This window comes from Cnephaeus nilssonii (genome assembly GCF_951640355.1).
Source record: "Cnephaeus nilssonii genome assembly, chromosome: 16".
Taxonomy (NCBI): domain Eukaryota; kingdom Metazoa; phylum Chordata; class Mammalia; order Chiroptera; family Vespertilionidae; genus Cnephaeus; species Cnephaeus nilssonii.
In genome coordinates, this window is record NC_137087.1 from 44,712,229 (window position 1) to 44,727,446 (window position 15,218).

A 15,218-nucleotide genomic window follows, 5' to 3' on the forward strand; every position below is an offset into this window, starting at 1 on the left:
ATAAAATTATTTTCGTTGCTACTTCATAACTGTAATTTTGCTACTGTTAATGAATCGTAATGTAAATATCTGTGTTTTCCGAAGGTCTTAGGCGACCCTGCTAGCGGTTCTCAACCTGTGGGTCGCGACCCACAGGTTGAGAACGGCGGCTGTAGAGCCTAAGGCCATCGGAAAACACAGATATTTACATTACGATTCATTAACAGTAGCAAAATTACAGTTATGAAGTAGCAACGAAAATAATTTTATGGTTGGGGGTCACCACAACATGAGGAACTGTATTAAAGGGTCGCGGCATTAGAAAGGTTGAGAACCACTGCACTAAGTCATACGGCCAGGGTCAGATCACTATTTTTCAATGTGTAATTTAGTATAGAGAGTTTACCATCAATTTTGTTTCATCCCAAGCACATATAGAGTAAAAATGTGATTTATAATATCTTTAGTATAACAAACTTCCACCAAAAAGTAATTAGGCTTCCAAGTTTATTATAATGACATTTTAACAAAACATAATTCATTTTGAAATATGGGCTCTTACATTGAATTAAACAGGTTTTGATTATCTGAAAAGGTATTTTATTTAAAGAAAGGTACAACTTCATGATCTAGGGAATAGTTACTTGTAAATTATAAGTTTATAATTGAATACTGGCTTAATTGAATACAGTTATAATTGAATACTGTCTTAATTGAATACAGTTATAATTGAATACTGGCTTAAGTTTTTATTATATAAGACATTTAATTTTAGTATTTAAAACAGTGATCTATACTTAAAAAAAAAAAAAGTTTAATACAGGCATACTTGGAGATATTGCGGGTTCAATTCCAGGCCGTCGCAATAAAGTGAGTATAGGCATACTTCCTCCATATTGCGGATTTGATTCCAGGCCACCATAATAGTGAGTATCTCTGTAAAACAAGCCATAATCTTTTGCTGGTGGAGTGTCTTGCTTTCATTTTGTAATAAGACTAGGTATGCCTTTATACAAATTGACCTTTGCCCTTCTTTGATTCTCTTATAATGGTATATATTGCTAGTTTCCTTATTTGGAATGCATAATAGTCATTAACTACATCTCTTCCTCATTTTTTTGGTAGATAGTCCTTTTTTCAAAACAGGGAGAAAAGCACTTAGAACTCTTTGGTTATTATCTGTCCCTCGTTTGTACCATAGCATGTTTTTTTTTCTTTGTCTTAATTTTAGGGACCTTTACCTTAAAATGACCATCACAAATATAAATATCAAGTTAAACCTCACAAGAGATTTCTGTCCAAAATGAACACCTTAGTTTCAACAGTGTACAAAGGATCAGTATTGGCCTATCAAGCCAACTAACAGTAGCGCATGAAGCACCCACAGATATTAGCCACAGAGGTGCAAGGGCCTTTAAATCATATATCCTATATAATAATAGGCTAATATGCAAATTGACCAAACGGCAGAATGACCGGTTACTATGGCCGGCACTGACCTCCAGTAGGCAGACACTCAAAGCAGGAGCTGCCCCCGGTGGTCAATGTGTTCCCACAGGGGGAGCACCACTCAACCAGAAGCCAGGCTCACGGCTGGCAAGCGCTATGGCAGTGGCGGGAGCCTCTTCCACCTCTGCGGCAGCACTAAGGATATCGAACTGATGACTTAGGCCTGCTCCCCTTCGAGTGCACAAATTTTGTACACCAGGCCTCTAGTATATATATATATATATATATATATATATATATATATATATATATATATATATATATATAAAATATGTGCTATTTATCCTTTAATGTCTTTAAAAATATTTTATACAAACTGAAAAAGTATAACTAATATCTAAGTTTAAAATACAGCTATGATCCTATATTGTACTAATGTTTTCATACCTGTATGAAAATTTTCAGGTAAACTCGTGTGCAGGAAAGAATTGATGGATCTAAAAATAAAGTCACTCACCACTTAGAATGTGATGAATATATGTAATATAACGAATATATCAACTATAAATTTTCTTTTTTTTTTTAAAATCTATTTTTATTGATTTCAGAGAGGAAGGAAGAGGGAGAAAGAGAAGCATCAATGATGAGAGAGAATCACTGATCGGCTGCCTCCTCCATGCCCCCTACTGGGGATTGAGCCTGCAATCCAGGAATTGAACTGTGACCTCCTGGTTCATGGGTTGATGCTCAACCACTGAGCCACACCAGCCAGGCCCAACTGCTAATTTTAAAATATTAACATTATAAATGTAATTGTGGAAAATAGAACCCAAATAATATCTGTTTGGATTTTCTGTATTTTGCCTTACAGATAGTGGTTTATATGTGTTGATTACCAGATTTTTTTCAATTAATTTTTATTGTGGTAAAATACACATAATATAAAATTTACCTTCTTAACCACATTTAAGTGTATGGTTCAGTGGTATTGAATACATTCATTACCCCCATATAATGATGGGGGTCTTGATCCGGCATCTAGAAGGGTTCAGGAAACCTGGAGAAGGGGCTGTGCATAAATTAAATAAGTATCCAGAGAGGAAACATAATTTTGAAAGGCATTTGGAGGGGCAGAGGAGCTTGGCTAAAGAAACCAAGTTCTCCTTGTCTCAGGACCCCTTGCTTTTTATTAACATAATTTGTCCTAAGGCAAGGTGGAAATATACACTTCAAAGGGTAGGGTTAGGGACAGAGTCCATTGTCAGATTGGGGAATTGCCTGTGGCTGTTCAGGAGTTTGGCCAGTAGGAGGCAATAACATGTAGATTAAGATGCCCTGAGCTGTCTGGCAGCAAGCAATCATCCTTTTCAGGTTTGGGAAAATGCCTTTAGCCATTCCAACAGGCAATAAATAACATGTGACTCAGCCCTTGTTGAGTCTCCCAAGTTCCATCAACCTTTCGATGAAACTCTTGCAATTATGACATGCTGGAATTGGCTTCTGGCACCCATACATCTTCATAACTTTTTTATTTTGTAAAATTGAAATTTTCTATAATTAAATAATAACTGTCTATTCACCCCTTCTCCCAGTCCCTGGCAACCACCATTCTACTTTTTGTCTCTATGATTTTGACTATTCTAAGTATCTCATATAAGTCTGATCATACAATATTTATCTTTTTTGTGACTGGCTTAGCATAATGTTCTCAAGGTTCATCCATGTTATAGTATGTGTCAGAATCTCCTTCCTTTTTAAGGCTGAATACTATTCCATCATGTATGTATACCACATTTTGCTTATCTCTTCATCCATCCATGGATATTTGGATTGCTTCCATATTTTAGCTATTGTGAATAATGCTGCTATGAACATAGATGTACAAATATCTCTGCAAGACTCTGTTTTCAGTTTTTTAGGGTATATATACCCAAAAAATAGAATTGTTGGATCATATGGTTATTCTACTTTTAATTTTTTGAGGAACCACCATACTGTTTTCCATAGCAGTATATTTCCAAAAAAGTACCATTTTATATACCAACAGTGCGTAAGAGTTCCAATTTCTCAACATCCTCACCATTCTGTTTTTCTTTGTTTGATAGTAGCCTTGTAGTTTTGTGAGGCGATATTTCCTTGTAGTTTTGATTTGCATTTCCAAAATGATTAGTGATGTTGAACATCTTTTCATGTGCTTTTTGGCTATTTGTATATCTTTTTTAGGGAAATGTCTATTCAAGTCCTTTGCCTATTTTTTAATTGGGTTGTTTGTTTGTTATTGTTGGTTGTTGAATTTTACAGTTTCTCTATATATTCAGGATATTGATCCTTTATCAGATATATTATTTGCAAATATTTTTTTCCATGGATTGTTTTCACACTATTGATATTTAGAATTCTAAACTTGCTGTCAAGTGAACTGTCTTTTACCCCCCTCTTTTTAAGTATTTAAAAATTTCATTGACATTTTAGGGTCTTCTAGCTGCTATTTGAGTTGATAGTAGCAAGAATGGACTCTGATCCTAAACTACTAGTTAAATTTTTTTGAGCTAAGTACTATACCATTTTTAATAAAGAAAATCAAATCTGAGAAGAGAAGGAAGAGAAAGAACTACTTTTTAGGGTCCAGACTTTGAGAACTTGTACCTACCAAACATTTACTATAGTTTAAAACTATTTACAAATGAAGATAACAGTAGTGGTTTAAGTTTTTGTGAGCTAAGTGTAGACTGGAGTTTTCTTGTGCCCAGTGTCAACCTGCATTTTCAAAGAGCAATAAATTAGACTTCTAATGAATATGATCTGCTGGGCAATGCTTAAATATATGTAAAATACTTTCCACCTAGACCCCAACATACATATTTATATACATGGGCATATGTTTTCCTTTACATAAGTGTATGTCTGAATGTATATAAATCTTCAAATAAACAAATGCATAAGTATACATGGTATCTAGCTTACAGGATTAGAAATGTAATTTAGTTTACTCCCGCAGAATAAGATTGAAGATAATGAGAAGTGAATTAAAGCTTACTTTCTTTCGCAGAATTCCTCAGAGAGAGAAGACTGTAATAATGGCGAACCCCCTAGGAAGATAATACCAGAGAAGAATTCACTTAGACAGGTATGAAATTCAGTCTTACTTAAAAGGTTATCAACAACTAAACAAAAGACAGGAAACCCTTAATTTGCCATTCATTAAGCATGGGAGCTTAAATTAAGAGTACTTTGAAGTTGGTGTGGCTATAGCCACCAATTTCAATCAGGTAACATTGTTTTCCCAGTCTTTAAAAATATCCTAGATATCCCAACTGTGTAGCTCTGTTGGTAGAGGTGTCATCCCATACACCAAGAAGACTGCAGGTTCCATCCTGGGCCAGAGTTCATACAGGAGGCAGCCAGTCGACGTTTCTCTCTCACATCAATGTTTCTCCTCTCTCTCTCCCTATCCCTCCTCCTCTCCCTCTCCCTCTTCCTTCTCTTTCTAAAACCAATAAATATATCCTCAGGTGAGGATTAAAACTATATAGTATATATCTTAGGAATACAATTGCTTACCAGTAGTGAAAACAAAATCAAAGGAAAGGTTTCTTTTTTAGGAAAAATAACTTGAAATGCTTCTTAAGTGCAGATAGCAGAATAGTTGCCTTTAAACTTTATTTCCCCTTTAAGATTCTCCATACATTAAAAAAAAAATTAATAATCAGAAGGGAATCTGCCTATAGTGAGTTAGCTCCTTCTAATCTGATCAATATTTGTTTGCCTTCCTAGACATAAAGGCCATTATTGATGACAACTTTAAAAAACTTTTTTACTCACCACTGTCCTCACACTCTCCACATATAACACATTGAAAGTTCTTTGAAAGTTCAATTCCATAGTGCTTTTTAAAAAAATTAAAATGTTAAAAAAATTTGGTCAAAAGTATTTGTTCTTCTCAACTGCCTGTAGCAGCAACTTCTAACATCTTCAATCTCCCAATGGCAACAAAAACAAATTCTTACAGTGTTGTCAGAGAATAGGTATAACACCTATTCATTTTTTTTTTTGATATGTGACATCTTTTTTTGTATTTTTTTAATTGAAAAATTACCCCATCTATTCATTTTTAATATAACATTGGACAAGATGATCACCAGAAGTCTAGTAAGAATAATTTTAATTTACTTACATTTATGGCATTATTCTAGGAAAAAGATCTAATATTTGTTGAGTAACCACCATGAACCTCATACTTATTTCATTTAATCCTCATAATAATCCTATAAAGTTGTTAGTTATGATTTCTTATTGATTGATAAAGAAAATGGAGGCTTAAAGAAATAGGATGGCTTATGTAGCTAGTCAGTGATTTGAAACCCAGATCTCTGTTGTCAAAATGTTTCTACCTCTGCCCCTGACTCCAGTTTGTATACAGTGTTAATTTAGGGGAAAGGTACTTGAAACTGTGACACTCATTTTTTTATTTGCTGTATGTTACACCTTTATTTAGAGATAAACACCTGATCTGTAAATGTAAATAAATAACGATATTCAATATTTAGAGCAATATTGAATAAGATAAATTTGGAGATAAACAACTGTCAGCAAACAATGACATGACAGAAAGTTTTGGCAACTTTATTTAAGCTAACAAACGAATTTTCACTCTGCAAAGTTATAAATTAATTTTAATAGGCTGATCCAGATGGTCCATTTGGAAAATGGATAGGCTGATCTGTTGAAAATTAAACTAAATTTATCTCTCTCATACTTCAAACTGAAGCAAGAGAGAGAATCGTGCCTATTAAGTCCAGCACATACAGATGGACCAGCAGGTCACACATGGGACTAATCTATTCATTTTAAAAATAAATGCATACATTATTAAATCATTTTCTACTTGCAAGATCTGTTGTGTGCAATATTTGAAAGAAATGTAATGTTGTTTTGTTTTCATTGCTTTTTAGCAGGTTCACTCCACTTTAATTTAGCCATTTTTGTCTTTTTCTCCCTCCTAGTGCTCCTAAATGATTTTTCTGATACTGTCAGTGTTGAGGTCCAAGCTCTGGAGATTATTTAGGTCATGAGGCTCTCCCCACCCCCTTTCTTTGTAAAGGGTTTTATCTCCATTCTCTTTGTGAAGAGCATGAACTCAGTGTTCTTGGAAAGAGAAATGGCCTTTAGAAACAGGGAAGTAGGAGATCCTCCTGGGGCCCTCGGAGTCTTTTAGCTTCTGGGTGTTTTAACAGCCCCATGAATGCAGATTTGTAAATTTATTGCAGTGCCATCTGGTTTTTTGCTCGAACCAGATTACTGTTGGCTTGTGTCTGTCTATTGTGGTGGTCACTCCCTAGGAGCTTGCCCTCTCAATCTTAGGGAAGAGTGATGAATATCAGGGGTCAATAGAAGTGGGTCACAGGGCAGCTGTCCAAGACTGCCCTGAACTTGATTACCCCACTGTTGATTTTTTAAAATATAGGCCATACTATATAAGCAGTTTAAACTCTCTTTTCTCTATTGCATATGACAATAATGAAGTGTCATTTGCTTGTGTTACCCCCACTCCTGCGCTAGTAAAATTATGTAGATAAAAAGGAGCTAAGGCTGCCTCTTACATAGTATTGATGTAAGTAGGATTTGCTTGTAGGCCAATCCCTTAATGTGAAATTCTTTTGCAGATATTTTTAATGGGATTTCAGGAACTCTTTCACCATTGATTTTAAAATGCCAGTTACATTCTAACAAGTTTAGTAATATTTTAAACTAATTTTATAGTTTACACATATTATTCTAAAGTACGATTTTACCATTGTTGATACGATATGACCACTATGTGTTAATCTGGAGTTATTTAATTATTGTAGGAGCTGAAAAAGGGGTTATTACAGATCTTACAGACATTAAAAGAATAATGGAATAAGCAACTTTAAACCAAAAATTTGGCAACTTAGATGAAATGGGCAAATTCCTTAAAAAATACAATTTGCTGAAATCAACACAAGGTGAAACAAAATTGGAATAGCCCCATGTCTGTGAAAGAAATTTAATTAACTATCGAAAGGCCCATATGGTTTCACTGGTGAATTCTATCAAACACTTAAGGAATAAATAATACCAATCTTTTACAAATCTTTCAAAATATAGAGAAGAATAGAACACTTCTTGGCTTGATTGTGAGGCCACCATAATCATAATTCCAAAACCTGACAAAAGACATTAGCAGAAAAAGAAAATATTGAAGGAGAAAGTCAGGAGACACTGCTTCCTGCACCACTCAGTCATTTTTTGTACCTGCTTTTCCATTTCATTTCCAACATCAGAAGGCAGCAGAGTTGGGGAGAGAGATGTGTGAGGCAGGGAGAAGCAATGTATCCTTTTAATTTTCTAAGTTTCAGAATAATCTTACCTCTTGGCACTAAGTAAAGCGTGAACTTTTACTTAAAGGATGTACAGAGTAGCTACAATTCTTTTTCTACTTTTATTCCTAAAATGTGAAGCCAAGGAAACCATAGCAACTGTTTTTATAGCTTTTATTCATATCTGCAAACAAGGGCAAAGGCCTGGGAGGATACATGAAAGTGCTCATTACTTTTTTAAAATGTAGCCTTACAACATGCAACTCCTTCTTTGCTTCACATTGGTGCTAATAGGATCTGTCAGCCCTGCCTTTCTTGTAATTGAGTAAATTGTGACCTCTGTCTAATCCTTCCCCCATCCCCCATTCCCTTTGTGTATGTGTCCACTTACCATCTTGAGAACGTGGGCAGTGATAAATAAAGCATTGAGTAGAGCTCTCTCAATGCTTTGAAAGCAGCATGATGCCAGCCCTCTAGTTATATTTCTTTAAGTGTTTACGTTTTTCTGTATTCTTTCTCTTGTGTAGCTGGAACCCTGGGGATGCAAAGCCATGAGAGAGGCCAAGAAGCTAACAAAGTAGCTGTCTCCCTTGTTAGCTTGTTCCTTTATTCTTTCAAAACAAGATAAAAACCATCTGGCTCAGGGCATTACATTTTCCTCCCCCATGCACCTCTATAGATGGAGACTTCACCTGCAGTGAGGGTTTACATTGATTAGGGAGGGAGCAGTAATTCAAGCTTCCATCCTCTTCAAGGATACTTTGCAGTCTTTAAAGGTGCTGACCCACTGAGTTAAACTGTCAAGGGAGGATAAAAAAGTATCTTCATCCCAGGAGGTAACAGCTGCCAGGTTTTCAACACCTTGCACACTGTTGGAAAAATGTCACAATTGTCAGCTAAAAGAAAAATAACTCTGTTGTCATCTTCTGTTAATGACTGGGCCTTATCAAAGGAACTACATAAGTCTTTAAAAGGAGTAAGTAGCTGTTTTCCTTGCCTATCACAACCCCCCTCCCCAAATTACTATGTTCTAAACATTACCTTGGAGGTGATCCCACAAAAAAAGCAGTGAAGAACTTAAAGTGAAAACATCCAGCATAAGCATGGAAGTGATTGGCATAGCTCCTTTATACAGTTGGATGAATAGGAGGATAAAGTACATCACTGACACAGAAAATGACATTATAGTGTGTATTAACAAAACAACAACAACAACAAAAAGTAATTCGTAAGCCAGTGAACTGAGAGAAAACATACTGTATTTCTGCTCTTTAGAGGACAATTTGTTTTCAAGCAGCATCCAGATGGGTGAATACCATGACATTTCTTTTTTCAAGAGAGCCACTTCTTTTCTTTCTTTAAAAACAAACTCACCGATTTACTTCCTTTAATAGCTCTGTAATGCTTGTATATGATTTCATTCCCTTCTTTCTGATTTGATTGATGAGGGAAAGGTTTAATGAAGTCCCTGATATCAGGCAGGCAGGGGTTTTTTTCTATTTGTTTTAGGTTAGTCATTTTAATTGTGTTGAGTAATTAGAAGGTACACACAGCCAAGGGAGCTTTGTTCTGATAATTGCTCAAGAAAACCCATTCTCTATCTGCCAGTTGCTTTGTGTTAAGACATTTCTCCCCCTAGTGGCAATAGTAAGCATTTGACTTGGCAGTGGGCAAGGTGTAATTGTAATGTGACAAACTATGCTTAAGGGACTATCTTGTAAATACTTTAGTTTGGGGTTTGGCATTATTTCATTATATATGTGTTTTTTCCCCCTGTGAAACTTCCTACCTCCGTTTTTTTTGTGTATTTTTTTTTTCCTGAGGTGCTTTGGGCTTTGGATGGGGAAAAATTGCCTGAGATGTTTATTAAAAAAAAATCATAGTGCATCCTGGGTAATGTTTTGCAGCTTGACTTAATTTTAGTCATCTGTTTTAATTACCTATTTATAAAAATGCTTTTGCATTTGTAGACATTATTTAATACTTTGGAAGAAGCACCTCATTTGAAATAAATAAATCAATTGTATTTATTTTAAACAGTTCATGTAAAAGACCTTAAAGGTAATTAATGTAGGTCTCTTAAGTAAGACAAAAGTGATCTTTCCAAGTCTGATGAAGTGATTTGTTTATTTAACTTCCCACTTCAGCTGAATCCTTCAGAGTCTAATAACTTTTAAAAAAAAAAAATATGGTTTGGCAATTTGTGTCTAGCTCCAAAAACCCTTCTTTAAAAAGCAGCAATTTAATAATCAGCTTTCTTAAAATTACTTTGAGGAAGGAAAACTATATAGGGGGTTGGTGTTTTGTTTTATTTCAGTGTAATCATGCTTTGATAAATTATGTAATCAGTGACTTAGTAGAAAAAATATTATTGAACTCCTGGGTTGCAATGACCATAAAAATTGTATTTTCATATAGAGACTTGAGATATTGTGAATAAATTATAAAGGAAACAGCTTATATGCTGATTGAAGTTCATATGGGTCCAATTCATTTTGTGTTCAGTGCTAAAGCTGGATGTACCATTAAAAAGAAAAGAAAATGGGGTGGGAGGGTAGCCTATTGTGCCCAGTTGTATAAACCCTTAAAAATCTGCCCTAAGAGCAACATGGAATGAGAGCAGATATAGCTTTGCATCTATTGGATGAGATTCAGTAGATCTGTGTGACATTTTTAAAGCCTAATTCCAGCTTTCTTAGATGTCGCTTTGTAGTTTGCCTTTTCTGACCCATATTCTTGCTGGGGACTTGATTTGATGTTACCATATATCTGATAGTCCCTGTCTCCCTCTTCCCTACCCCCCAATCACTAGCCATTTTCATTATACTATATCTTGTTTTGCTATAGGGCTGCTGAACAGATTTCTTAAGCAGCTTTTTGCAAGGTTAAAAGAATGCAGTCTAGTAACAAGTTTGTGTCATTTTAAATATATACCTTCTAGTAAATAAGGAGAAGTCTGGCAATCAATCCCTTTTAGTGTGTTATATGTTTCACCTGACAACTAAACCTTCTATTGATTAGCCATTACTTTGTTAGATAATCCTATGTCATTGAATCCATTGTAAAAAATTAAACTCTTTAAAATGTTTTACCCTAGCAGCAGTCTGAAAATTGAAAACTTGTTCAGAATTACAGCCTGCTTTCACAAAGGTAGTTTTCAGCAAGGCATCTTACTGGTTTACGCTTATGTGCCTTATATGCAATATAAAAACATATTAAAGTACTCCAACGCAAAACCCTCTGCCTCTGGTTCAGCGGTGAAGCTACCTTTTCAAATGTTGCATGGGGACAGAACCTATCTTGCTTGTGGCTATTACACTCACTAGTTTAATTATAGCCTGGAGGGAGTCTTACAGTAGTAAAATAGTGAGTGTAAAATATTGAATTTTTTAGCCTTCTTATGCCAAAGTGATCTAAGGACTGTGACAAGTTTTACTTTACTAATCTATGAAACTTCATTGGGAGCTAAACAAGGTCATATACCCATTTTACAGATGGAATGTCTAGAAAATAAAAACCCATATATAGCCTTATTCTGGAAACTTCTATAAACCTAGAATAGGTTTCCTGAATCTATCTAATGTTCCCCTGAGTGTGGTATACTCATTTCTAAGGAGAAAAGTAATTTTGTAGGAAAACAAATCAGTTTTCTACCTGCTGTTACTCCCGCCCCCAAAATATAGCATAATATTTTTATTAATTAACTGGATAAACCTCTGGTATTATTCCCCTAATATATTAACTGATTACTTTTATATTTTTATTGAAATAAAATTTTCATACAGTGAATTATGTAAATATTAATTGCATAAGTCAATTAATTTTTGATAAGTCTATCCACCATGTAACCACTACTCCAATCATGCTATAGAACACTTTCATTACCCAGGAAAGTTTCCTTGGTCTCCTTCCCAGACAACTTCCCCAAACCCAATGAATCAAATATGGTCAGCTCACTGCCATACATTAGTTTTGCCTTTTCTAGAATTTCATGTAATAATAACATACTTTTTGGGGGGTCTGGTTTACTAAGTATATATGTGATTCATCTTTGCTGCTGTGTATAGCAGTAATTTATTCTCTTGTTATATAGTATTTCCATTAAATAAGTATAATACAGTTTATTTTTTATTCTTTTGATGGACAATTTCCATTTTTATAAATGAAGTTGCTATGAATGTTCTTATAAAGCCTTTTCAGTGAGCATGTGTTGAATAATTTTTATGTGCTTATTGGCTATTCACATATTTTCTTTTGTGATGTATCTTAAGTTGTTTGCCATTTGAACAAATGGGTTTGTCTGTCTTATTGAGTTGCAGAACTAAACTGTATCGAGTGCTAGATGTGTTCTGAATATTTTCTCACAGTCTGTGTCTTGCCTGTTTATTCGTGGTGTTTTTTTGATAAGTTTCTAATTTTTTAATGAAGTCCATCTACCAATTCTTACCCTATGACTGAATATATTCTTCTAGAAGCTTTTTAAGTTTTAGCTTTTACCTTTAAGTCTATGGTCCATCTCAAATTAATTTTGATGTATGTTGTGAAGTAAATTTGGGATTCATTATTTTCCCCATGCTTTCTACTTTTTATTTTTGCAATTAACTTCATTTTGCTTATAATAACAAAGATGAAAACATCCCCATGCTTTTTTATCCAGTTGTTTTGGCACCATTGTTGAAAAGCCTGTATACTTGTCTATAGACATCTTATTTCTGAACCTCCGAGAAAAGAGGCTGCTGTTGGATGCAGAGCAAAGGGTGACAGCCACTGAGGCTCTGACCTACTCCTACTCCAAGTCCCTGCGTGATATAGAGGATGAATTCAGGTTCCTCTATTTTTGTTTTATTAAATCCTCACCCAAAGATGTGCTCATTGATTTGAGGGGTGGTGGGAGGAAGGGAGGGAGGGAGGGAGAATGTTGAGAAAGAAACATCCAAGTTGAGATCGAACCTTGACTGGAATTGAACCCGCAACCCTCTAGTTCATGAGATGACTTTCAACCAGCTGAGCCACACCGGCCAGGGCAGGATCCTCTGTTCCTCTGTTTTTAGAGGTGCCTGCTCTTATAGCAGATAGAGTCAGCCCTCCATATTCACAGGTTACGCATCTGTGGATTCATCCAATGGCAGATGAAAAATATTTGGGGGGAAAAGTTACCTTTTTGCTGACAGGTGCTATGTAGAGTGAGGCCTGCAGTGGTCGTGTCTAGACTGTGTATAACACTGTCTTGACTATTTTAGCTTCAATATGTCTTAAAATTGGGCAGTGTGACTCTTCCATATTTTTATTATTTTGGCTATTCTAGATACTTTGCATTTATATTTAAATTTTAGAATCAATTTAGCAAAAGTTTTTCAATGCCATTGTAAATTTTTTTTCATTCTGCTTGTTGCTTATTATAGATACAGTTGATTTTTGACTGTCGACCTTGTCTCCTGTTATGTAAATGAAGACAATTTCATTTCTTTTACAACTTATAGGTATTTTATTTCTTTTTCTTGCTTTATTTGAATGTTGAATAGGTGTGGTAAGAGGACATCTTTGCCTTGTTCCCACTCTTAGAGAGACATTGACTCTGATGTTAGTTGAATTTTTTTTAGATTTCTTTAATGGGATTGAGTTTCTTTTTGAGTAAAAGTTCCCTTTTATTTCTACCTTGCTGTGGTTTTATTAAAATTATGAATGTATGTTTAATTTTGTCAAGTGCTTTCCCCCCTTTTATTCTGTTAATATGGTGAATTACATTAATTGACTTCAGTAAGAATTTTTGTGTCTGTGTTCATGAGAAATATATAGCTTTCTTTTGCGGGGAGGGAGGAAGTGTCAGATTTTGGTGTCAGAGTTGAGTTTGGAAGTCTTCCCCTCCTCCTCCATTTTCTAAAAGTGTTTGTGTATGATCTTGGTGTTATTTCTTTCTTAATATTTAATAGAATTAGCCAGTGAAACCATTTAGGCCAGTAGTTTTGTGTATTTTCTTGTGGTGGAAAAAAATTAAATATTTCAAAATTTGTGTGGAATGACTTTTAATAACAATTTCAATTTTTAGTGCTATTAAAATTTTCTGTTTCTTATGTCAGTTTGGATAATTTATATATTTTAAGAAATGTATAACACTTTGCAATCTGTTAACCTTTTGCACTCGGATGTCGAGTGTGACTCGACACGGTTAGCATCGGTAGCCCATCCCTTCCCTCCCTCCATCCCTCCTCCTTTATTTGGGCTTTTCTTACATTAAATAAATAAGTTTGTACGAAAAGAAACTCCAGTTTTTTATTCTACTGCTGCGCTTTGTAAAATCTGGGGTATTTAAAAAATTAAATCCCGAGTAGAATAAAGGAATCGAGAAAAAAGCAAGCGAGTGCAAAGGGTTAATATCTTTTATTTTAATACTCAGATTATTCCATGCTTTGATGCTTTTTCCCTGACATATCTCCATTGTTCCTTGAATATTTCCAGATTCATCTTGTATTTTCCCTGTTCAATCCTGGATTCAGCCATTGTTTGGGGGAGCACTATGTTTCTTTTTAGTGAGAAGCCAAGATTGAAACATTAACTTTATTTTACACACCCTATCTAATAAAATGGCAATATGCAAATTAACCATCACTCCGTCACAAAGATGGCGGCGCCCATAGCCACAAGATGGTGGCGCCTAGTCCTCTCAGCCCCGCTGGAGTCCTCCAGTCCCGGGGGGGGGGGCAGGGGGGCGGCCACTGAGAGTGGGCAGCATGAGCGGCCTGGCGGAATGCTTGCTTTGTCGCTGCGGCAATAAGGCAAGCATTCCGTGCCCGGCCGCGGATGGGCCTCTGGGCCACAGAGAGCCTTTGGACAGCAGGCACGGAGCGACCAGGCCCCTCAGAGAGCTATTGGTGCACGGATTCGTGCGCAGGGCTACTAGTATATTTATATTTTTTAAAACCATGAGTTCACATTAATGCCTCTAATTCTAATCTAACACCACAGTTTATTCTAGATTTCTTCCTTTTCATATTTGTAATTATTTTTTCTAATAGTAAGAAACCTGAGCCCTAGCCGGTTTGGCTAAGTGGATAGAGCATCGGCCTGCGGACTGAAGGGTCCCAGGTTCGATTCCAGTCAAGGGCACATGCCTGGGTTTCGGACTTGATCCCAGTAGGGGGCGTGCAGGAGGCAGCCGATCAATGATTCTCTCTCATCATTGATGTTTCTATCTCTCTCTTCCTCTTCCTTCCTCTCTGAAATCTGTAAAAAAGAAACCTGGTTTGAGATTTCTTTCCTTTCAGCACTTTAAAAATGTTGTTCCTTATCTTTTAGCCCTCCTTGTTTATGGTGAAAAGTCTGCCACTATTTATATGCTTTCATGTATGCAGAATCCCCTTTTTCCTTGGGCTGCTTCAAGATTTTGTCTTTGTGGTTGTCAGCAGTTTTTACTGTGTTGGATCTAAGTTATATTTTCTTTGTTTTTAATCT

General features: G+C 35.6%; 1 protein-coding gene across 8 annotated transcripts in view; it reads left to right on the forward strand.

Moving 5' to 3' along the window:
• The window catches only part of BTRC (beta-transducin repeat containing E3 ubiquitin protein ligase), a 171,027-nt gene that overhangs the window by 88,221 nt on the left and 67,588 nt on the right, over positions 1 to 15,218 (forward strand). For 4 of the 8 annotated variants that reach the window (XM_079793062.1, XM_079793065.1, XM_079793063.1 and 1 more), the window contains one exon: positions 4,478 to 4,555. The exons of the other annotated variants lie outside the window; for them this stretch is intronic. In XM_079793062.1, coding sequence (XP_079649188.1) covers positions 4,478 to 4,555 — 78 coding nt within the window. The remainder of the gene's footprint in view (positions 1 to 4,477; positions 4,556 to 15,218) is intronic. 8 annotated transcript variants of the gene reach the window in all.